General features: G+C 44.1%; 1 protein-coding gene across 1 annotated transcript in view; it reads right to left on the reverse strand.

Moving 5' to 3' along the window:
- The window catches only part of cblb (Cbl proto-oncogene B, E3 ubiquitin protein ligase), a gene marked incomplete at both ends in the record, with an annotated part of 69,059 nt that overhangs the window by 28,384 nt on the left and 14,124 nt on the right, over nucleotides 1–26,551 (reverse strand). The window contains 2 exons of the mRNA XM_080530087.1: nucleotides 1,815–1,971; nucleotides 8,743–8,889. Coding sequence (XP_080386213.1) covers nucleotides 1,815–1,971; nucleotides 8,743–8,889 — 304 coding nt within the window. The remainder of the gene's footprint in view (nucleotides 1–1,814; nucleotides 1,972–8,742; nucleotides 8,890–26,551) is intronic.

The raw sequence follows: 26,551 nt of genomic DNA on the forward strand, positions 1-26,551 counted from the left end.
TCCTTACCATCTTCTCTATATATTTTCCTCTTCCATTTCTGTATTAGGGCTGCCGTGATTTGTGGTCTAAGGCTTTAGGGCATAGAAACCTCATGTTTGAATAACGGGTGAGCCTCTTGCAGTAGTCTACTGGAGAATCATGTTGGATTCATTTAAACATGCTTTTGGATTAGTGATTTAATGCTTTCAAAGTAAGCTTTCAAGTAATGTTAGCCCCCCCAAATTCATATGAATTAAAAAGATAAGCAGGTTTAACTAGTCCATAAATACATGTGGAAACAGAGATATAACCAATGAATTGATCAATGTAATTTTTCCAAAAATGAAATTTTTCCAGATATTGACCTCTCTCTCCATGGTTGCAAGGTCTTTATTGAAATTGATTTTAAAAATTAATTTGTGTGTTTGGGGATATAAATACTGATGAATATGAACATGATACGAATACTAAGTATGTCGATTGCAACATCACCCCATTTCATTGGCAGTGTGCAAAGTGAATATAGAGCATTATCATTTGGTTTTAATCCTCAGAGAATGAGAGTATTGAGCTAGCAGAGTCGTTTCTCAGGATATGTTGGCTCAATCTCCCAGTGCTTTATGAATACTTCCAGCCAGGAAAACAGTTATATGACCTTATTCCATTTGAAGTTAATGAAGTCCAAACATTTATATGTAAAATTCGAAGCGTACTTAATCAAAGGCTATATCAAAAATTACTATAAAGATCAGTGGTTGATCTTTGGTAGGTTGATTTGAGACTAAAAGCTAAATAAATACCAGGGATGAAGTTAAAAAAAGGAGGGTTAACCGGACACTGGTGGAGATGAAAAACATTATTACATCAGCACTGATCAACTGCTAATGCTAAAGTATAAACACTGGTGTAGGGTAATAGGTGGGTAAATTCTTGTCACAATATGAAAGGTGCCCACACCAGTGATCACTAGTGAGGGTCAAGCTAGCTCACAAGAAACAGGTAATGAGCATTATGTAATCGCTTAATATTTTAATTTATTCATTTATTTAAAAGGGACAATGGACAGTCATTGACTCTCTCTGAATTAGCTGGGTAACTAAATTGCATCAGCAGTCCCTGGGCAGGTAAATGATACATTTCCCCTCCACAGGGGAAATACGGCCTCAGATGTTATAAACAGTATAATACTAACCGTACAAGCTTAATTTATATCCATTGTAACCAACATGGTACTGGGAGTTTTTAATAGACAATGGCTGAGGTGACCTGAGGCAGTTTGAACAGGCTGAAAGGGCTGTGTCTCAGAACACACAGGCTGAGGTGACCTGAGGCAGTTTGAACAGGCTGAAAGGGCTGTGTCTCAGAACACACAGGCCTCGGTGCTCTGAGCTCAGCCCGTTCTCGCCTCGTCTTTAGAGACGGGGTGTTTTCCTGGAAATGAAACAATACGCCCACGTGTGAACCCCTGGTTTCAGTTATCATCTCAGAGAACTGTGACAGTCTGTTTCTGGCATTTGGGGAACATGAGTAGAAGGTACTCATGGAGGATAATTTGCCGAACTACAAAAAGAATGAAAGCGTTTAGTTTTTTTTCTCATAACTTTTTGATGTGTTTGGTTTTTAGTGGGGGATATTTACATAATGTACAAAGAAAGAAAGGAGAGGTTTTTTTTGAGTGCAGCATAGCGTATATATGTCGTGCTAAACACATCAATAATAATAATAATAACTTTTATTTGTATAGCGCTTTTCCTGCAAAGGTTGCAGCTCAAAGTGCTCCAATATCAATATATGACGAACAAAAAACACAAAGAAGTACAGTTGAAAATGTTACCTGGAAAAGTCTGGTGAAGATATCAAACTCAAAGACGGAGATGTAGTCGTTGCAGGTGAGGTCGATGGTGGATTTAAGAGCCATGGCTTCCAGGCCGGAGCTGATGGGATGCACTTCGTGAAGGCACTGGCGGAAGAGCTTCCATGGCACGATCGTCCTGGAGGAACAGCAAGGCCACAACCATCAGAGGAGCCAGACAACGCTGACAATAGTGATGTGGGTTTTGTAGTTTTATTGATGGGACATTGTAAATGGTAAATGGTAAATGCTGCTCCAAAGCTGCTCCAAAGCGCTTTACAACGGCCTCTCATTCACCCATTCACACACACATTCACACAGCAATAGAGGCAAGCTGCCATGCAAGGCGCTGGCCCGCTCACTGGGAGCAATTGTGCGTGTGTGTGTGTGTGTGTGTGTGTGTGTCACAACTGGGTTACACATGTAAACTTTTAGTTTTCATAGTTGGCAGCCTGGGCCATGTTCATAAGCTTGTTGTCAGAGGCCTTCAAATGGCTGGTCTATCTAAGAGAAGGGCCAAACAGTTAGCAAATAATTGCTCAGTATCTGCTATTATTGGTAGCCGCTCAATATGGAGAAGGCGGTGCTTCTTGTACCCATGAGCTACTGGTTACTGTCGATGGATATGGATGGATACTGTCTGTTCTACAGTTTTGATACTGTATCTGTCAATCCACTGTTATCATTTGGTGTGAATAACATCCTATGTGTAGGCATAACTGGTTGTCAACTCAGCACTGTCAACTCATGACTGTTTTCATAATGTGAAAATGCACTGATAGTATTTACACTCCTACAGATATTGTACATGTACTGTATGTGGACATAAATAAAGCATTTAAAATGTGTGTGTGTCTACTACTGTCTCTTTCTACAACCACATGGCGGAACAACAACTCCACCACTGACCTTTAGAGATCAGCGAGCAGCAGAACTGAGTGACAGAAGAGGAGTCAGAGCTGCTACACAACAACAGACCAAGGTGCACATCCTGTCCCCCGGTAATAGACATGAACAGCTCTTGTACATGAGGTGAACACAGAGAGAGAGAGAGAGAGAGAGAGAGAGAGATAGAGAAATAGATAGAGAGATAGATAGATAGATAGAGAGATAGAGAGATAGAGAGATAGATAGATAGATAGATAGAATGCTGTCACAACAACATACTTTCTATTTTATACACTCTCCAAGCTCGATACTTCACTATACACCTTCAAAACCCTCAAGGAAACCTAACTTAGCTTCTATCACCACCAGAGAAGGTGCAGCTCACTCTTCCTCTTAACCACAGACATTAGGCCGCAGTGGCTGTCCCCTCCAGTTAGGCAGGGGAGACACAGAGACACAAAGACACCGGCTTCCATCGCCTACTTAACTACTGAGTCATGAGTTACCCTTTTCAGACAGCTGATACAGTTTGATTTAAAAAGATATCACATCTCAGTAACTTCATCCGTCGGATGAGATCGGACACAATGTTTTTTTTCATTTTTCTTTTATGGGCCTTCCTCAATTTCAGTGGTCTGTCAAAAACTAGATGATGCTGCTGATTTCCCCTGCGGGAATATTTGGATAAAAAAGCAGTGAGCAGTGATATGCAGCATATCAAATAACGCTTTAATGATAGTCCTATCAAAGACAAACCCGATGTACAAACACAGGGCTGGCAGTTAGGAGCGCCGCGGCAGAAACTCTGTCTGTGTGGACGACACCGCAAGCGTGAGAGCTGCAACAGCTCTGCCACGCACACGCGCTGCTGAGGTAAAGCTTTCCAGCGTGTCCCAGGCCAGCCGTCAGTTTGAAGCACTGAGTAAACCGCTGTTGAAGCCCGGGAGTGACAGTTGGAAAAGCAACAGACTTTGGCACGCACGGTGTAGGCTGTAAGTCCCACTGTAGAAAGCCGGCTATTGAGATAACTTGGGGAAACTACAGCCTAGTTACCGACTCGTCCCAAACATCTGAGATTCAAAGCTCGTTTCTAGAGGCTAACCGAACATCTAAGTGTTTTACAAGTAGACAAAGTTGTCTACAGTACAGTATATATCCATGAGAAGGTCAGTGGTGTCCTTCTACTGCCTAGTCACCAACTTGTCCCCAAACATCGGAGGTTCAAACCTTGTTTCTAGAAGTTAGCCAGACTATCTAAGTGTTTTATAAGTAGTCTACAATCCAGTACACATCCGTGAGAAGTGGTGGACAGTTGTGTTTCATCATTCAGGGCCGGTGGGGCCTGGAGCCACCAGCAGATGTCTCTGTTTAGAGAGTTATTCATCACCCTGTCATAAATCCTAACCATTAGCAAATCAAATAAAAAACAAAGTGCTTTAATCTTTGGTTAATGAAATATTCACGCCTGTGCTTTCGTTTATGTTCTTTCGGTATGGAAGGTCTGGAATGCGTGAAAGTTGCTGTTTTTCACAGCTGGCTTTTGGCAGTTGCAAAAGAAGAAACAGCGCCTCCCTTTCAAGAATAGTGGCCAGAAGTGGGTACTGCAGTCTATGTCCCCCATTATGTCACTCTGCACCAAGGCCGTTATCTATCCTCCAGAGGCCCGTCTGTGGCAACATGTATCATACTTTTTACAGTTTTTCCTCCCATCTCTCATTTTCTCGTTCTTCAACAACTGAAGTATAGAAGTTGAATGTAGGCTACTGTTGGGTTAGTTAGGTATACCTTAAGGTTACTTAGTAATCACTGTACTTATAGTCTACTCTTACTCACTAACCTTTCTCCACTACCAATAATTAGGCAGCTGGGCATGAAAACAAAGTTTGTTCAGGAACTTCCTTTTCTAGTTGACATTTACAACAGGTGCCATTCAATATGACCAAACGTGTGGGACAACATTCCTCTGACGAAAACGTCAATTTGGATTTGAGAACTCGACAAAGCAACCATCTGTAAAAATACAGATACAGATATATTTTCCTCCTCTCTCTCTCTCCCTCTCTCTCTCTCCCTCTCCCCCCCCCCTCTCCCTCCCTCTCTCCCTCCCTCCCTCCCTCCCTCTCTCCCTCTCTCCCTCCCTCTCTCTCCCTCCCTCATGCTGTCAAAAACAACTCATCCACACCGTGTTTAATTGCAGAAATTAGCTGTTCAGCTCTCCACCTCAGTACACTACCACTCCATACGGCTAAAATAGCTGTGTAAATGTGACACTCTTCAGGTTTGCAGAGAGCACAGCAACACCACAACACGTGTGGACCCTTTCAGACCACAGAGTTCATGTCAACAACGAACATGTTTGAACAAATTCAAAGGTCTCAGCGATGTCTTCGCCTTACACAACGAGGAGACATCAACAACATCAACCATAAAATAATTAAAGACGCAATTTGTAACGTTGTGCCACTTGACAGATGCTTAATGAATGATGCATCTCTTCTAGACCGGTCGTCTTGCAGGATTAGACTTGCTAGTTGCTACAGTACTCACCATCATCCCTCAGACGCGAGATTGACGTAAATGAATTAATCATTGTAAACATTAACATGGAACTTTTGGGGGGAAATGTCGGTTGGTGAAAATAGCGTGGGGTTTACAGTTTACAGTTACACAGCCTTGGCATTACATCAAAGAATTCAAAATAAGACAAGGGTCATACAGACATCATGGATACAAGCAGGGCCATCTTCACCACACAGCTAAGCTTCCCACATCAACTGACACAGAGCAACATCTTGCAAGCTATTTGGCGCTTCAAGCCCTTTGGCTTTTCAAGCTTTTTGGCTTGTTTCTCGTACAGTGAGGTAATGTACAGTACCCGTGGACAGTTTGGACACAAACATTGTTTCTACTTTGTAGATTAATACTGAAGACATCAAAAGTATGAAAAAACACATATGGAATTATGTAGTAAACAAAAAAGTGTTCTTCTTCAAAGTAGCCACCTTTAGCTTTGATGACACACTCTTGGCATTCTCTCAATCATCTTGGTGTGTGTGTGTGTGTGTGTGTGTGTGTGTGTGTGTGTGTGTGTGTGTGTGTGTGTGTGTCAGTGGAAAAGGAAACTATGGACTAGGAATTATGTAGAATATGTAGGAATTATGTAGAATTATGTAGTAAACAAACCAGAATATGTTTTAGATTTTAGATTCTTCAAAGTAGCCACCTTTTGCCTTTTTAGTGGTTTTCTTCCACGTATTCTAGAGAAGAAAATGCTGGGCGGTGTTCACAGTTTCCTTTTCCACGGCCACACACACACACACACGCCAAGCTGATTGAGAGAATGCCAAGAGTGTGTCATCAAAGCTAAGGTGGCTACTTTGAAGAGGTTTGTTTAACACTTTTTTGTTTACTATATAATTCCATGTGTTCTTTCATAGTTTTGATGTCTTCGGTATTAATCTGTCCCTAATCCTAACCCTAACCCTAGATAATACAAATAAAGAGAACCATTGAATGAGAAGGTGTGTCCAGACTTTTGACTGGTACTGTCCAAGGCTGTCAAATACCAGTAGCCTAACACGAGCTGACACCTACCTTTTGAAAAGGCTACCTCCATGCAAATGTCACGCACGCACGCACGCACACACACACACACACACACACACACACACACACACACACACACACACACACACACACACACACACACACACACACACACACACACACACACACACACACACACACACACACACACACACACACACACACACACACACACACACACACACACACACACACACACACACACACACACACACACACACACACACACACACACACACACACACACACACACACACACACACACACACACACACACACACACACACACACACACACACACACACACACACACCACATTAGAGGAGACTGAGTGCTTAAACAGCAGTTCCCAGCAGTTAACTACTTGTTTGCCATGTAGAAGTGTAATAAACTACCATCATCAGTTTGACGAACTATACAGCTTCAGTGTAGTTCAACTTATTTTCTTTGTAAAGTATTCGGTAAAAACTAGTTAAATACATTTTTCGTAGCTTCCCCAACACTGTGAGAGAAGAAAAGAGAGAAGAAAAAGCCAATCACGCAAACGTATAATGTCGCACTCAAAATGCACAAAGTCCCAGAGTCTCAAGATAAGACCAAAACAAGAGGAGGGCCGCAACAGTTTTTTCCAAAAAGAAAAAGGAACAAGAAAAACATCAATCAGCGACAGTATCTTGGCTGGTGGGCTTTGGGTGTTGCCATTGGAAACTGCACTTACACTAGAAGATCGTACGCAAGCGGCATTCAAATGAGGGTTTTAACAGAGCTCGCCAGGCTACTGAACTATATCTAACCAGGTACATCATATTCAAGATGATAAATCGCTCTGCAAAAAACAGAACTGCTTACAAACAGGCTCGCAATGAGAGGCTAACTGATTTGTGCGATCAACAACAACATACATAGATTAAGCTACAAACACATATACAAACCCAAGACACACAGACAATAACACAGGGAGGGAGAGCGTGCATCACACTCAGTTCAGGCTTTAATTAGGCACCCATTAGATTCTAATGTGACACTTTCAAGCTGTGAATCTCCCGTTCTACCACATCCCAAAGGTGTTATTTTGGATTCAGATCCGGTGACTGGGAAGGCCACTGAAGAACACTGAACTCACTGTCATGTTCATGTTCATGAAACCAGTTTGAGACGACTTTTGCTTTCTGACATTTGTCATCTTGACATTTGTCAATATTATCATGCTGGAATTAGCCATTACAAGATGGGTACATTGTGGCCATGAAGGGAGGCACATGGCCAGCAACAATACTCAAACAAGCTGTGGCATTCAAGCGATGAATGATTGGAATTAACGCACCCAAAGTGTGTCAAGAAAACATTCTCTACACCATTACACCACCTGAACGAACGAGAAGGCGTACAGGTGTTACTAATAAGGTGTTTGGTGAGTGTAAGTGTTGTGTAGGAGGAACACGCTAGAGAAAGAGCAGGATAGTGGATAGCAGGGTTCCCACACCTTCTGAAACACAATTCAAGCACAATTCAAGCACCTTTCAAGCACCTTTCAAGGACTTTCAAGACTCAATTCCCTCAAATTCAAGGACCCAACACGGCATAGTTTGAGACAGAACTAGTTGACGAGCTAAGTAAAACATTTTTGAATATATATATTTTTTTAAATAGAGAGAGAGAGAGAAGGGAATTCAAGCACTTTCAATGACCCATGTCTATTTTCAAAAACGTTTAAGACCTTGATTTTTCTTTCTCTAAATCACAAACTTTCAAGGATTTCAAGGACCCATGGGAACCCTGGAGTAGGCTCGGAGGAGCTGTGAGAGAGGCGTCTGTCATTCCTCCCCACAGAACAAGATCCATCTGTTGTTTACCCAAGTTGAAGCATAAATACAATTAAAAATAAATAAGGGCAGTCACACAATCGACTTGATTGGTGTTAGAGAATATATAGCCAATATGCCATAGTATATTGCCACGCTCTGGCACAAAATGGCTGCCATTCGTCACGGTTTATTGTCCTCATAGAATGTACAGTTTGGTGGCCTGGGGTGGTCCAGTGGTCTAGCACCATGGCCTTGGGTGGTCCAGGGGTCTAGCACCATGGCCTGGGGTGGTCCAGGGGTCTAGCACCATGGCCTGGGGTGGTCCAGTGGTCTAGCACCATGGCCTGGGGTGCTCCAGTGGTCTAGCACCATGGCCTGGGGTGGTCCAGTGGTCTGGCACCATGGCCTGGGGTGGTCTAGTGATCTAGCACCACGGTCTACAGTGCACACATATGCCCATGTTGGCATGGGTTCGAATCCGGCCCATGCCCTGCTGACATGCCCTCTCCCCCTTACTTCCCTGTCTGTCTTCACTATATCTGTCCAATAAAATTGAAAAATATGAGTGGGACTCAGACGTAAAGACTTAAAGACGGTAAAACAAAACCTACTTTTCTCCAAAGAATCTCCTCCAGAACTCGGCGGCGTCGGCCTTGGTGATGCGGAAGTTGTCCCCCTGGAACTGACCGCCGGGGAAGATGGCCTTGATCTCAGCCAGCATGTGACTGAAGATGAGAGACAGCTTGGTCAGGTTCCTCCTGTCAGGGAGAGGAGAGAGAGGAAACAATCACTACTGTGTCTCCTTTACATGACACGGCCAGACAGTCAGTCACACACCACACTGCTTCTCAGTTCCCATATCGACGGGAAAAGATTTAGCTGTTATGAGGAAGGTACATAGACTGACTTATATAGACTGACTTATATAGACTGACTTATATAGCACCTTATTCCAAAGCGCTTTACAATGGAAAAGATTCAACTGTTATGAGGAAGGCAAGGCAAGTTTATACAATCATACAACAGGGGCAATTCAAAGTGCTTTACATACAGTTAGGTCCGGAAGTATTTGGACAGTGACACAATTTCCATAATTTTGGCTCTGTATGCCACCACAATGGATTTGAAATGAAACAATTGAGATGTAATTGAAGTGCAGACTTTCAGCTTTAATTCAAGGGGTTGAACAAAAATATTGTATGAAACGTTTAGGAATTGCAACCATTTTTATAGACAATACCCTATTTTCAGGAGCTCAAAAGTTATTGGACAAATTAACATAATCATAAATAAAATGTTCATTTTTAATACTTTGTCGAGAATCCTTTGCAGGTAATGACTGCCTGAAGTCTGGAACACATGGACATCACCAAATGCTGGGTTTCCTCCTTTGTGATGCTTTGCCAGGCCTTTACTGCAGCAGTCTTCAGTTGTTGTTTGTTTGTGGGTCTTTGTGTGTTCCTTCAATTTGGATGTGAATACCCTTACCCTAAAGCTGAGAGTCTGCACTTTAAGCCCATATTCATTATATAACTGTAACCTGAAGATGTTTTGGTAAACAGTTTAACACACATTCTGTCTGTGTCCAAATATATATGGACCTAACTGTACATTATTAAAGTACAGCAGATAAGAGGAGCATAATAAGAAAATAAAAATGACAATGAATAAAAGCAAATATAAGAAGTAAATAGAAACATCCAATAAGACAATGATAGTTTATGGATAAAAGACAATGATAGAAGTGTTTGTGTTTAATCATAACTGCTGCTTTTTAGCTTAGATTTAAATATTTGTAGGGTTTTAGGGCCTGTTTGATTGACTGAAAGCTGCTGCACCGTGTTTTGATTTCACTCTTGGAATGATTAGCTGATTAGTCTCAGCTGACCTTAGGGGAAGCTATGCTAGATCATAGCTGTCATTCCCATTGATGTTTTGAGCTTGATCTTGGCAAGAATCTGCACAGGCCATCAACTACAGACACTCAGCACCCCCCCCCCCCCCCCTTCACCCCCTTGTTCAGAAGTCCTTGAACATCTTCCATAAGTTAATGTGCCTGGCTCTGCTCAGGTTTAAGTAGTGCATGTAATGGATCATGTTTGCAATCTAATGCGCATCCTGAAGGGCCAGAGTAATAATGCAGAGTGGGCTGCCATGATGGATAGTAGAGTCTAGAGCGGCTGTGGAGCAGGAGGTAGAGCCGGCGTCTAATGATCGGCGGTACGAACCCCGGCTGGCCACGTGTCGAGGTGACCTTGGGCAAGACCCTGAACCAAACATTTCTCCCAGTGAGCGGGCCGGCGCCTTGCATGGTAGCTTGCCGCCTTTGGAGTGTGAATGTGTGTGTGAATGGGTGAATGAGAGGCCGTTGTATAGCGTTATGGAATAAGGCGCTATATAAGTCAGTCCATTTACCATCTAGAGCCCCAGCAGGTCTGGGACCTGTGTGAAACTGGAGAACGCTAGGGAGGCAGAAGGGAGTGAGACATCATGTCTCACTACAAACACCACTCCTAGAACCAGTCTATGATCTAGGTATGTCTCCTTCTAACACCACTCCTAGATCTATGATCTATGATCTAGGTAGGACATCTGTGAAGGGAATAACCTGCATGCATATGCAATAACGTTACATATAACGTTACAGGATCAAGACGTGTACTGATACATTTTTCTAAGTGGTTGTAATCTATGACCTTGCAGTAAATAGTGTGGGGGGGAAAAATATTTTTGACAAACAAAAAAAACACCTACAACTTCTCAACTAATGATAGAACAATGATGGCAGTGTGTTAATAACAAAGCCACAGATCATCATGTGATGGTAGTCATCTGCAGCGTTCCTGTGGAACCCACCAACCCCAACCTAGAAGGACATGAGGAGGAATGTGCCGTGGTGTGGTGGGAGGGGGAGGGGGGTGTCACATCCTGCAGAGCTGGAGAGTAGGAGGGTGACACTCAGAGAAAAACGCCTCACATGACACTCAATTAAACAGGGTGACTTTGCCCAAGATAGGTTGTGTGTGTGTGTGTGTGTGTGTGTGTGTGTGTGTGTGTGTGTGTGTGTGTGTCTGTGTGTGTGTGTGTCTGTGTGTGTGTGAGCAGGAGCAGGAGGAGACGTGATGTGAGCTCTGCCAGGGATCTGTAAATGGTAAATGGACTGATTATACCATTATACCAAAGCTACCAATGGCCTCTCCTCCACCCATTCACACACACATTCAGACACCAATGGCGGCTAGCCCTCAATCAGGGGTTCAGTGTCTTCCCCATGGACACCTCGACATGTGGCCAGGCTGGGTTCGAACCGCCGATCTTGCGATCATTAGACATCGGCTCTACCTCCTGCGCCACAACCCTCTGCCCTCAGATTTGTGACCCAATAAAAGTGAAGCTTGTATAGCAAAAGTGAGTGATGTCGACTCTTTCACACAGTACTTGGAGCTTCAACAAACCTAACCAAAACAAAAAAAAAGTCAACATTGTCTTTAGTATACTATGTATAGCTATTAGCAGCCGTTTCGCCTGTGTTTTGATTCGGAGTGTGTTTCTCCTCTATTTTATTTGAGGTGGAGCAACATTAAATATATTCTTCAACTATTTTCAGATTTCAATGTATGACACATCATTCGAAACCTTACAATCGTCAGAGACCATTCATGTCATGTGTATCACAAACATTCTGTTGCATCATGGGATTGTGAAATACTGGAGAATACTATTACGGTTTGAAAATCCATTCGTTTGAAATCCACTCAAAAGGATAATAAACTAATCTTTCATTTGAAATCTCCTTCTTGAACACAAAAGTGAAAACATGAGACTAAGAGAAGGAATGTGGTCTGGAATGCTCTCTTGGTTTCTAGCTAAACGAGACCATTACGACAAACATATCTGGCACTGGGGCAGTTGTTGTATATTCCTTGGCAAGCTACGGACATAATTACACAATAAATCACTTAGTTATCCTCAGCTTTCTTTTTTACAGCTCTCCTGTAAAAACATTGTTACAAGAGGCTCTCACAATAACAGAGAACCATAATAATAACATTGGGGTGTTCCATAGAAATGTTGAAATTATGCATCGAACATCACTTCAAAGGGTTTATGAAGGAGTACAACTAGGAGGAATATGAATAGCCCATAAGGAACAGGCAGATAAGATACAGGCTGCCAGGGAGAGAGGAAGAGAGAGAGAGAGGGGCAGAGAGAGAGAGAGAGAGAGGGGCAGAGAGAGAGAGAGGCAGAGAGAGAGCCAGAGAGACAAAGAGGCAGAGAGAGAGAGGCAGACAGAGAGAGAGAGAGGCAGAGAGGCAGAGGCAGAGAGAGAGGCAGCCAGAGAGAGAGAGACAGAGAGAGAGAGAGAGAGGGGCAGAGAGAGGCAGAGAGAGAGAGAGAGAGGCAGAGAGAGAGAGAGAGACAGAGAGAGAGGCAGAGAGAGGCAGAAAGAGAGAGAGAGAGGCAGAGAGAGAGGCAGAGAGAGGCAGAGAGAGAGAGAGAGAGAAGCAGAGAGAGGCAGAGAGAGAGAGAGAGAGAGACAGAGAGAGAGGCAGAGAGAGAGGCAGAGAGAGGCAGAGAGGCAGAGAGAGAGAGGCAGAGAGAGGCAGAGACAGAGAGAGAGAGAGAGAGAGAGAGAGAGACAGAGAGAGAGGCAGAGAGAGAGAGAGAGGCAGAGAGAGAGAGGCAGGGAAGGAGACCATCTGAGGATTCAGCCAGGGAGGTAATCTCCTCCACCAGAGGCGCGTCCTCAGGTACCAAAAGTCAAATTAAAGAAACAAACAAACAGAAATCCTCCCAGCCGGCAGGCTAAGAACTTATGTAAATGTCAGCCCACTCCCCCCAAATCCCCACGTTTGATGATGGCTAAAGTCTTAACCTGGGACTAGGGAATGCTGGGACATCTGCTTGCAGGGGCCATGTTGTGGAGGAACAATGACGCGCAGACAAGAGCCTGTGACTTGACTTCATCTCAAGATACTATAGACAGACACTTGCAAAAGTAAATATTGTGTAGGTGCTAAGGGGGCCAATTACCTCATTTCATTCATGCATTCAGTCATCAAGTTATTTGGCTTACAAAGTAATTCAAGTACAATATACATATTCTGTATGACATTGAAGGGTGAAGTAAAATACATGGGGCGGCTGTGGCGCAGGAGGTATAGCCTGCGTCTAATGATCGCAAGGTCGGCAGGTTGGCGGTTCGAACCCCGGCTGGACACATGTCGAGGTGTCCTTGGGCAAGACACTGAACCCCAAATTGCTACCAATGAGCGGGCCAGCGCCTTTCATGGTAGCTTGCCGCCATTGGTGTGTGAATGTGTGTGTGAATGGGTGAATGAGAGGCCGTTGTAAAGCGTTTTGGAATAAGGCGCTATATAAGTCAGTCCATTTACCATTTACATAGTTTAATACAATTTTGCCTGTGTGCCTCTCTAAGGCATCATGTACTTTTTTCATTCAGACAGGCCCCCTCACTTTTGACATAACAAAGAAAACCGAAAGTAATATTATGCATCCAAAGTCCAACCTGTAAATTACTCTGTTTATGGGAACTGGTAGCATGTGATTCAAGAAGGTCACACATAATTGTTTGACTGTGAGAGAGCAGGAAAACATGACAATACTTCACATTACACTGCTACACCTTGTCTGCGTTAGTCTTTTGACTATCTAGTCATTTATTTATTAGTCACACAAAACCATGCAAAACATGTGTTAACATACACGGGAGTGACTAGTAACATCACATTGTTCATCTGGTCCTGGGGCAAGCATGTTCCTGCAGTACGTGACTAATAATAATGACACACATTATGTAGTTATAAATATTTAGACACAATTATATTAGTTGAACACGGTGAATCATTACAACTTAATGTAATGTATGTGTATGTATGTGTGTGTATGTAAAATAAAGACTAAAACAAAGTCTTAAAAAACAACCCTCAGAGTAGTATTAAGTAACACCTCAACTGACATTTGAAAAGGAAAATATTCCACTGATTTCTGATTGCCTCATTGAGAGCATGAGGGCCTGAGGACAAAAGCTCCACATGTGCTGCCCTGTCTAGGCGCCTTGTCACTCAGGACTAACAGTATTTACACTACGGCTCCGGCAGGTTAATGATTGTCTGAGCGTGGGGGAATTCACTGCTCCCTCCAGCAGAGTTGCTCACCATTTCCTCGACGTGGCCAATAAGCAGCGCATGGATTGGCATCTATCTAGTCTCATACAACCGATAGATCCGGTCCATTGTCTCTATTGGGTCAGTTAGTAAACAACGCATGTGTCGGCATCTACAGGGGGGGAAATAAGTATTGAACACATCAACATTCTGTCCAGTAAATGTATTTCCAATGAGCCTATTCAAGTGACATTTGCACCAGACAAATTTGGTATTAACTCCAACAATCCAGACGAAAAAACATCTAAACATTAAAGTCAAGTATGTAAATAAAGTTATGTGTAATAAAGTGGAATGAAACAGGAAGTATTGAACACACTAAGAAAAAGCAGTTCAATACTTATTCCCCCCAACTGTATCTAGTCCTATAATCCACCAGTTCCAGTTGCATAGCAAGGATTGAAAAACACAGACCAAAACACACCCTCCTATCTCCTAATACAAAAATCACTGTTGTCAAAATACTGTAATACTAGAGAGAGACATCAGGACGAGCAGACACCCACAACAGAGCTTTTCTAAAGATCACTTCACATCCTGAATAAACAGTGCCCTTTGGAGTAGAGAGAGCCAAAAATAAGAACAAATGCTTCCCTGTCCCATTACTTGCCTGGGGGCACTGTACTTCACATCCAATTTTAATGTGTTGTTCTGAAAAGACGGCACGTCTTGTCAAGTGTACAAGAAGTGCTGAGTAAACGCTTCGTTCTGTTCCAGTGCCGCGGCAGAGGGGCTAACTACAACGTATTATTTCTCGCTTTGTGTCTTTGACTGCCAAATGGGCTCCAGTTCTCTGTAATTTCATGCTTTTTTAGCCATCATTAGCTCCTTAATGAACCGGAGAGGGAACTTTAAATGCTCCATTGAGATGCAGGGGGAGACTGCAGTGCAAGATGCTTATAAAAAAGGAGAGATGCAATCACTCTCTCATACAGAAAGTATGCCACAGAGACAGAGACAGAGACAGAGACACAGAGACAGACACAGACACACAGACACACACACACACACACACACACACACACACACACACACACACACACACACACACACACACACACATATTCCAACCCTAGTGGCCACTCCTGGTACCTCTGTAATGTGTCCTGACTGCCAAGTGGGCTTCAGTTCTCTGTAATTTCATGCTTTTTCCATCATCATTAGCTCCTTAATGAACCGGAGAGGAACTCTAAATGCTCCATTGAGATGCAGGGGTCATCACTTATGGAATGTCGTTCTGCCCAAAAAGACGAATCCCAATGTGATTGCCATGGTGGAGTCAGTATGTTCCCTGGCCAAACGAGGCAGACTCCAGGGTGACTTTGATGTTGTACAATTACTTCAAATATATAACTTTTAACACGGACTGGCCATCATAATTTATATCCCAAATAAGGATGACAGAAGCATTTGTACCATTTGTAAATAGTAAATGGACTGACTTATATAGCGCCTTTATCCAAAGCGCTTTACAACGGCCTCTCATTCACCCATTCACACACACATTCACACACCAATGGGGCAAGCTACCATGCAAGGTGCCATGCAAGGCGCCGGCCCGCTCACTGGGAGCAATTTGGGGTTCAGTGTCTTGCCCAAGGACACTCCCACATGTGGCCAGCCGGGGCTCGAACCGCCGATCTGCCAACCTTGCGATCATTAGACGCCAGCTCTAACTCCTGCGCCACAGCCACATTTATCTTACCTACATAAAGTCTGAGCCAGACAAGGGGGGGGAAGGATTCTAAGCCTGTTTATCTGTGGCCTGGTTACTTATAATGCCCATGAATTGGTAACAAAATCAGTATTTGTTGTCTTTTAAAAAAAGAAATATATAGGGCCTATCCATTTGGTGGAAATACACTTTCAGTTATGCAGCACAGTACGTCTTCAAATAAATCCCTAGCATTTCCATATCTGTTGTTGACACAGTTGCAGTGAAATGCTAATGAAGGGTTGAACTGAGGGCCGCGACAACAACGTCAACAGCGTTTTCTGCGGGACTGTTATTTACTTGGGAAGATGACACCAAGTGGATAATCACTGTAAACATTGTGGCTGAAGGTAAGCCTTTCTATAAGTCCACCTCACAGTTGACAGTTAATTAATTTCTAAATGCCGTGGCCATTTGAGTCAATGTTGAATGCAGTAGGCCTACTCAAGTTTCTCATATCACCTAACTCCTCTACTTTTCTGATTAGGCGACATTAGGAACAGAGAAGAGAAAAGAAGAGGAAGAGATTTAGCGGGGATAGAGGGGATTAACAATAAATTGGTTGATGATGAAACAACATGAAACACGGTGGCCATATTGAAACTAATTGCTTGGCATATGTTGAACACCGAGGCGGATTAGGCGCTTCTCATAAATAATATAAAAAAGGATTTGCTCGGAAACAGAATACATTACACTAAAGGGGTACATACTTATTTTACAGGCATTGGTCCTAATTGGGCATTAATTATTCAACTTCAGAACAAAATAAACACAATCAATAATTACGATGTTGGCTACCAATTAAGGTTACTGCTGCAATCTATCTATATGTGCTTTAGCCTTGTTTAAAGAAATGCCACTTCCATAGCGGGGTGTTGTTTTCTCAGCTGAATGTGTGCACTGTAGCTTGGGAGAGGAGCTTCGTGTCTTGGTAACTCAGTAACATACTGCATCGGCGGAGGCGTGGGTAGACGTTGCGTTGTTCTAGACGAGAGCGAACACTGAGCACGTTCAGTGGGCGGACAGACCAACACGGGGACGAGGAAGCACGCACTGCGTTAGCGACACTAGCTGCTATTATTGAAACGAATCGAGTGACATCAGACTTCAATGTGTCCATTGATTGACAGTCATAGCTAGTTCCATGTTGCTACTCTGGTGTGAGTGTTTGTGTTTGTCAGAGTGAGCAGGATGGTAGTTCTGATCAGAAGACATCTGACATTATTTGCACTAGGACTATTGTCACTGTTTGTATTTTATTGTTGTTTTATTGTTTATTGTTTTATCGCTGACGATTGATTGCTGCTGACTGTTGTTGCTGAGCAAGGAGAAAGATCCCAAAGCATGTCACCAGCATGTCAATTACAGTTGTATGAGATGTAGCCTACGTGACGAATACAATGTGATTTGATTTGATGTCTGTGACCCTTCGACCCCACCAGACGCTGGGTATCTTCTCCGGTGATGCTCTGTCAGGCCTGTACTGCAGCCATCTTCAGTTTTTGTTTGTTTTGAGGGCGTTCTGCCTTAAGTGTCCTCTTCAGCAGAAGAAAGGGGTTAGGGTCAGGGTCATTCTACAGCGCCATCCAATTCGTTTTTAGGCATTTGTTTGTACTTTGGGCTGACGAGATGTTTCTGAACACTCCAGAATGTATCCTGCTGATGCTGTGACATCATCAATCATCAGTTACATCATCAATGAAGATAATAATAATAATAATTCATTAGATTTATATAGCGCTTTTCCGAGGCTCAAAGACGCTGACAATATGGGAAAAACGGAAAACACAGAAACAACAAGCAACAGATAACATGAGCACATAGAACACAGAGTTAACGAACGGGGAAGGGGAGGTTGTATGCATGTCCATGGGGGGAGGGGGGTGGCAGGGTTAGGGGAGATGGTTAGGGGTAGGGGAGGTTGTATGCATGTCCAGGGGGGGCGGGGGTGGCAGGGATGGGGGAGATGGCTAGGGGTAGGCATGGGAGAACAGGTAGGTTTTGAGGTGGGATTTAAAAGTGAGGAGTGAGGGTGAGTCTCTGAGTGGTTGAGGGAGAGAGTTCCAGAGGCGGGGTGCGGCTCGTGAAAAGGCACGGTGACCGAAGCCTTTAAGTTTTGAGGGTGGGACAGTGAGGGGAACAATGGATGAGGATCGGAGGGTACGGGTAGGGCGGTGGGGGAGAAGGAGGTCAGTCAGGTAAGGGGGGGCCAGGCTATGGAGGGCTTTGTATGTGAGATATAAGAGAGCCCGTTCCAATGGAATCCACAGCCACACAAGCCCAAAACCACAACACCCTTTCCACCGTATTTCACAGACAAGGTGCTATGCTGTGGATATTGGGACAGTTCATTCTTTTCTCCACACTTTACTCTTGCCATCACTTCTGATACATCATTCATCTTTGTCACTTTGGCTCAAAGGTTTTGCTCGGTAGCACTCAAGCGGTTGAGAGACAGGTGAGGTTAAAAAGAAGTGACAGAAATACACTATGAAAAGATGTGCTGCCAAAAGTCTGTGGCCTGTCATCAAAGTGACAGTGACACCTGTGTTGGTGTAGCTCAACGGCTGACATGACATTCTCCTGACTTCCTGTCACCTGGGAGACATTTCCTGTCACCTGGAACACATAACCGGTTTCTTATGACAAAGCCATCAGTTAGTACTTTGACACCTAAAGTGTGCAGATGGTATATGGGTCATTCCACAAATGAGGGGGCCCTAAGTGTGACATTGAGGTAAAACATTGTTTAACTGTTTAAATATAGATCAAACTAAATGTTTAGTACACACCTCATCCAAAAAACGACACTGTAATACACACGAGCATGAGTAGAGGAAGGGTGAGGGAGATAGAGAAAGAGGAAAACATCTGGGAGGAGGCATTTAAAGATTTGTATCAGAAAATGTGTTGTTGATACTGTCAGAAGCCGAAAGAGAAGAGGGTTTCATGTACGCAGCTTGAATGACAAGACTGTGTCTGAGGTGTGGGACTGCACCAAGGTGTGTGTGTGTGTGTGTGTGTGTGTGTGTGTGTGTGTGTGTGTGTGTGTGTGTGTCGGGAACACCTTAAAATACCGCACTTTTGATAATGGTGCATCACGTGCAGTAAGGTATGAGATCATGAGTCAACGCTTTCTTGTCTTTCAAATATTCACTTCCAGTATTTGTTATGATGATCGAAACTATTGCATCATAACAAAATAGGCAGACACAAAATAAGAACTGAAAGTGCACTGATTACTATATAGTGTTGGAACCATGACAACAATGTGTGACAGGGTCTGGTGAAAAAGTCCCAGAGTAGGGCAACGTCATTATAGAGAATAGGTGAAGAAGACATGCTTATTTCAATGTTGGTACCACTCATCATAACCCCCCAAATACTGGAGAAAAACACTCTGAATCGTGTTTTCTACCATTGCATTGGTAGCTAGGTAGGAGCCAAGAAGTCACATCGCTATGAACAACATGCTAAGAGAACACCAACAGCTGCTAAATCACATAACCACACGTAATTAGATGATCACGCAGTCCTTGCTTTTGAACACGTCCTAACACGTACGTTTGTTTACAAGCCACTTATCCAGTAGCCACGGCACGGCAGGCTATAATACAGTGAATCCAATTCACTCATTATTAGTATTTAGTGATCCTAAAACTGTTGTATATCGAGTGGGTTCTTCTTCACACATCATTTCGAATGCCAAAGGGGAAGCTTGTGCAATAAAACATTGATTTTCTTTCACGGTTTTGAGTGTGCGGATGCTGCTTCTTTTCATAGCCTAGTTTTTAAAAGGGCTGAGTTGCCCTTCGGCATTTGAAATGATGTTCTTGACTGACTGACTGACTGACTGACTGACTGACTGACTGAGTTAGTGAGTGAGTGAGTGAGTGAGTGAGTAGCTGACTGACTGACTGTCTGTCTGACTGACTGACTGACTGACTGACTGACTGCCTGACTGACTGACTGACTGCCTGCCTGAGTAACTGCCTGCCTGCCTGCCTGCCTGCCTGCCTGAGTAACTGCCTGCCTGCCTGCCTGCCTGCCTGCCTGAGTAAATGCCTGCCTGCCTGCCTGCCTGCCTGCCTGCCTGCCTGCCTGTCTGTCATATGTCCGTCTGCAGGCAGCACTCAGCCCTCCGGATGCTGTCCTTATCTCCGCAGACTCACGGCGGACTGCCTCAATGAACAGAGCCAGGATGACTCATCGTCAAAACACCTCCCAGACAGACAGACAGACAGACCCCATCAGGGCTGGGGGGGGGGGGGGGGGGGGGGGGGGGCAGGGGAGAGCGTCTTGACCCACGAGTGAGATTACCCAAGCGGATGATGGTGCAGATAGGGTAAAAGTGTCTGTCCGCCACAGGACACACTAATGGTCTCGCCAAGCCCCATCACACGGATGAGATACAAATCAGGACCGCCTGCTAGCCTGCAAGCTGCTGCTGCGTTGGAGGGCTGGGGGGGTGGGAGGAGACATGGGGGGGGGGGGTGTGCTGGGAGAGGAGACATGGGGGGGGCTGGGAGGAGACATGTGGGGGGTGGGGGTGGGCTGGGAGGAGACATGGGTGGGAGACCTGGCGGGCTGTGGGCTGGGAGGAGGCAGTTCTGCTGGGAGTTCTGCTTTTCATTGTTTCTCTGGACCGTCATTATCATTAATTATTCAATCGGTGGCAAATCATTTGCAGATGGAATGGAGCATAACAGTCCATTAAAAAGGCTCAGCGAGAGAGAGAGAGAGAGTGAGAGAGAAAGAGAGAGAGAAAGAGAGAGAGAGAGAGAGAGAGAGAGAGAGAGAGAGAGAGAGAGAGAGAGAAAGTGAGAGAGAGAGAGATGGGCATGTGGGAGATACTTTTAAAAGCTATTCATTTGAGAGAGTAAATGAAGAAAATGACTAAGAGCATTAGATCAAAACAATAATAGTGAGAGAGAGGGTAAGAACAGGGGAAGAAAGAAGGGAGACATGATGAGTGTATGTTGTACAATACTGTTTTTTGTCTCCATCGTCTACCAGAAGCATTGAGCGTTTAATGGGTGGTGGTGTGGAGGAAATCACATGCATTTTTTCCCTCTTGCTGGGAAATTGCAAAAGCACTATCTCATCGTGATACATGCCCTGTGTTAGCTGGCTAATTCATTGATCCGGCTTAGTGAAATATGCCTACACCCTGTATTTAGAGAGAGAGGGAGACAGGGAGAGGTCAGACATTGGAGACAAAGCAAAGATTAAACCCTGTTGCTATTGGACCTAAACTGCCATCGCTTTGTGCTGGTAGCATGGATCAAACTCTCATCTCCTAAACAACCAAGTGACACCACAAGCCTATTACAATGACACACACACACACACGCTTGCCGTTCCACCAATTCTGGATTGTGGCAACCCTCTTTCACTCAAGAGACTAAATGACACATCACAATGTAACCGGGGCTAAGCGTGGGTTAGCTTTCTCACAGCAAAGCTTTTGGCTACGGTGTTCCCCCCTGCCTTTGTGATCATCGAAGACCCTCATGCCTTTGCTCTGAGTTTTGTGTGCGGGGTAAGTCTTGGAAAAGGACATCCCTCCATTCCTCAGACTGTGTGTCACTGAAGGGCACAGAAGGGGCCTTTAGTTTAGTCAGAGAGGGAGTGAGTAAAGAGGGAGTGGGTAGAGAGGGAGTGAGTAGAGAGAGTGAGTAGAGAGAGAGTGAGTAGAGAGAGAGTGGGTAGAGAGAGAGTGAGTAGAGAGGGAGTGAGTAGAGAGGGAGTGAGTAGACAGAGAGTGGGTAGAGAGAGAGTGAGTAGACAGAGAGTGGGTAGAGAGAGAGTGAGTAGACAGAGAGTGGGTAGAGAGAGAGTGAGTAGACAGAGAGTGGGTAGAGAGAGAGTGAGTAGAGAGGGAGTGAGTAGAGAGAGAGTGAGTAGAGAGGGAGTGAGTAGAGAGAGAGAGAGTAGAGAGAGAGTGGGTAGAGAGTGAGTAGAGAGGGAGTGGGTAGAGAGAGAGAGAGAGAGAGTAGAGAGAGTGAGTGAGTAGAGAGAGAGAGAGTAGAGAGGGAGTGGGTAGAGAGAGAGAGAGAGAGAGAGAGAGAGAGAGAGAGAGAGTGAGTAAGAGGGGTGTCCACCCCCGTGCGGCCCAGGCCTCCTGACTCCTGGCCGATGCTCTCTCACTCTCTCACTTCCACTTACGGGCCTCACACTTCCTCCCCAGATGGCTTCACTTTACGGAGGCTTATTCATCTCGGGGAGGGCAGGGGGAGGCCGTCCATGGGAACCGGTACACACCATTGACGTCATCAGTCCTCAGTCCCAGGCAGAGTTGTGTGCTCTGTGTGTTTCTAAAGTTTGACCTTTAAAGTACTTGACCAGGCACCAGTGCTGTTTTAAACTGCTGATTGTATACGTTTATCTGCTGAGCTAATGTTGGGTTAACAGCTCTTGTACAGGTGATATATTATTGGTCAGTATGGTTAGAGAAACGTTAGGACATTTTGCCCCAACACTCATGTTGGATGTAGTTTCTATTACTGCACTACAGCACTGATATGGAAAATTCATATGGATATCAGTTTAATTATTTCTATGCGATATCGATGTTGGAAAAGCTAGGATAACTATAAACAGTGACGCCTACAAGCATCAGCATAAAGAAGGCTGTTTGACTGACTTTCACTAACTAAAAATATAATACAATTTGTAAAGCAGTAATCAACTTCATTGATAGATACTTACGGGAATATGCTAATAAGTTAATGACAGATAGATATGAAAGTCAGGGGAGGCTGGTGGAGGTAGAACACCAGGGGAGGCTGGTGGAGGTAGATATCGGAGGACAGACTCATTGTGACCCATGGAATGGAAGGACAATGAAAATGTGTTTGATACCGTTCCTCATTCCATTCCATGTATTGCTCTGAGCCCTTCCTCCGATGTCTATCTCCATCAGCGTCCTCTGATGAAAGCGAGCTCACACACACACGCACATACACATACTAGAATAACATGGAGATGAATAGTCATCGAGAACCAGTTTAGATAGAACACAGGAAATGACCACAGCAGTCGTGTTTCAAAAATGACCAGTTAGAGTCAAGTCTGAGTGTATTATCTGAGCCCTGTGTAAGGAAGAGTCCTCATGCTGTAACCTCCTTTTGTTGTCAATGTCCATCATGATCATGGGGATATCCTGGTGTAAGGGATATCCTTAAAAGGAGTGATTTGCCATCACTTCCAGATCACTACTTCATGAGTGTGCACTGCTTCCTGTGACGTTGCATCATTCCTGTTAAATGGGACTTCTCGAGTATCCCCAGTGGAGAGATGTTCACATCCTCCTAGCCCTACGTTTGAAGAATGAGATGTTTCACGGTGCATCTGTCATCTGTTATTGTGATGTAGTGATCTCCTGTTTGCCACGTGACAGTTCCCTCTCTGAGAGCCTTCTCCCCTCAGACCTGCCACCTTTTTAACACTAGAACAGCCATGGGTGGGGTAATTTGACCCTGTGAGTAAATGTTTTTTTATATCTTTGCACTCAATCAAATTTCCGGACCCTCCTTTCATGACTTCTCCTAGATATGTGCGTTCTACCACCCAGTATCCTTACATTTTCAAAATCACATCAGGATGAGCTAGTCTAAAGCTATTGTGCAGTTTTTCTGTGTAGGAGGAAGGCTAGTTTACAAGACGCACCAACGTTTCCCATTCTAAAGACTATGGTCATTTGACCCCCGACGTCTGCGGCTCTTATAGTAGGCGAAAAAGCCACGTCTGTTCTAGTGTTAACCAGAATGAGACGACATACTGCACCTTTAACCTATTAAGCCTGCTTTGAACACGTCATGGTACGCTACCTCTTCATTTCCTAGACTAGTGTAACCCCTTGTGTAAGAAAAAGTCCTTTAATGACGACCCATACAATACTGGCATAAGTCCAACTTGTGCCCAATGCTTATTTTTACACCTGAAGAACAACATCCGTGTCCCTCCCTCCAACACTTGATTCTGTCAAATTGGTACTAATAAATGTGTCAAACCACACTGTGGCAGTGTTAAAGCACTTTGAGCTGCAACGTTTGCAGGAAAAGTGTTATACAAATAAAAGTTATTCTTATTATTAAACCGACTGGACTCCTGAAATGCTCTATTCTAGTTTCCCCTCCAGACATGCAGGGGGGGCCTGACTCTGGCACCACCCCCCCTCCACCCCCCCCACCCCCACCCCAGTTTAGAAAAAAATCTCTCTGCACAAGCTCAAGCTAACGTTTTGGCTTGAGTGTTGTTTATGTTGTCACATGCTACCATAATGGAAACCAATGATCTCACTTCTCCATCTCCAAACTACCTCCACGTCTGAAACGGCAGCAGTATTAAAGGTCAACTCTTTACGGCCTCTGTGACACGTTCTGACATTTTAATCAGCACAAGTAGTCAGTCGCACATTGCAGGGAAAACAAACACATGGAGAGTGACCAGGATGTGGGCTTCATGTCAACAGAACGCTGTATGGCAGGAAAGAACTACCCCCTGCTAGAAGAGGAACTTACCCCACAATGCACTTTTTAAACTCGACACAACCAGGATTGTATAGGACTCCCAGCCTCTGCTGTCATGGTCTATGCTATTCACTGTATGTTTGTGATTACCAGAACACAATGTCATGTCCAACTGCTAATCGTCTGTCATTCGAATTGACAGACAATATAGTCGGTTGGTTTAAACTTCAGACAAGGAGGCTATTTCATATTCAGCCTTGAGAGTCAGTCAATTGGCTCAAGTCAAAACAGACCGACATACCAGGCCAGCCATGTCTTTTTTTTCCCCCACTAAGTCTGCATCCTGGCAAAAGCACTGCACTTTAAATCTAGCTGATTCTGAGGCAATTACTTTAGGAAGCTGCTAAATGCATGGTTGTCAAGCCGGCAATAAAATTCCCTACCTTACAGTAACTCTTAGTAGGATTCATTTCATACTCTCAATAGCGACTTGTGGAAGAGCAAGAGAGTCTCTCCTGTCCATCTACAACAGACAACAAAGACGGGACTGACAGACGTCCTTACAAGCATGAGTAGGTTTACTTTAGGTACAACACACGACAGACAGAACAGTGAACAGACATGGGTGAACAACAGCCAAGACACTATCGCGCAGACTTAAAATGAAAAAGACACCAGAACATTGAACATCACATTCAAGACAACACCTTATAGAGATTGTATCCCCACATGGGAATCTTCCTCTTGTTCCAGATTCATTTAAAAAAGGCATAGAAACGGTTTGCCCATACATACGTTGTCTCTATCGCTATCAGCTCTCTCTGGCCTCTGGCTAAGTGCCATTACTTTACATGTGCCCTTGGCCAGCCTCTTGTTAACACATTACCTGGCCGCCTGGGCTTTTATCTCTGCAAGGCCCAGAGGTCCTCTATCTAGAGTGCATACCAAGTATGAATATGCACAGTCACAGTCACATTCAAGTCTTTTTGCAGACGCTTTCATCCGAAGCGACTTACAATTAAGTACATTTGTCTAAGTAAGTGACTCAACTATGCAACAGTCATCGTAAGTAAAACAGTCGATAAGAGCAAGTGCCATCAGCAGTGACGCGGTGCTCGAGAATTATTTTCATTTTTTCTGTTAATGTAGTTCAAGTGCTGCTCCAGACTCTAGTTTTCCTGGCGTACTTGGAAGGTCTAGTGAAGCGTGGTGGCCAGCAGACTTTCTGTTCCCAGTGGTCGTTGCAATTTCCACACAAGAGGTAGACGAAGATGTTTTCTTCACATAAACTATAGCATGTGTACAAATGTAGATGGTAAACTTATATAGACCTTATTCCAAAACGCTTTACAACGGACTCTCATTTTACCCATCCACACACACATTCAAACACCAATGGCGGCAAGCTACCATGCAAGGTGCCGGCCCGCTCATTGGTAGCAATTTGGGGTTCAATGTCTTGCCCAAGGACACTTCGACATGTGGCCAGCCGGGGTTCGAACCGCCAATCTGCCAACCTAGATGCTGTTACCTCAGTAGTTGTAGCTGGCAAAACACATTGTCTACTGAGTCAGAGTTTAGCTTCAATATTCACTGAGGTTAAATCAATAAAGGAAGACAAATACAGTATGTTGTACACACAATGTGTTCTGGCTGTGACAAAACCATTTGATTCACTACAAATGAATACAATAACCCAATTACTACAATTCGATTTACCGTCTGCTTTGTTATTATCATAGATTTAAAATCATAATAAAATCATTTGTTTATTATTTTCTCATGTTATTGTCATAGATCTAGCTTTTGTCTAGTCCTGCATACACATAGCTATTGATCACTGTGTGAAAAAGCCAGACAGATAACCGTGACATTGCTGAACGAGGTGCCTTTGCTTGGGTCATCTCACATTATGCCTGATATATTGAATAATATAATAATAGCTTCCCACTGCAGTCTGCAGGACTGCAGAGTCACTACCTATTATCCACCGTAGACAAAAGATCCATCTCCCCAGGCTACACCTTGAATGTCCCTCCTA

The sequence above is a fragment of the Nansenia antarctica genome, assembly GCF_963989245.1.
Source record: "Nansenia antarctica genome assembly, chromosome: 4".
Taxonomy (NCBI): Eukaryota; Metazoa; Chordata; class Actinopteri; order Argentiniformes; family Microstomatidae; genus Nansenia; species Nansenia antarctica.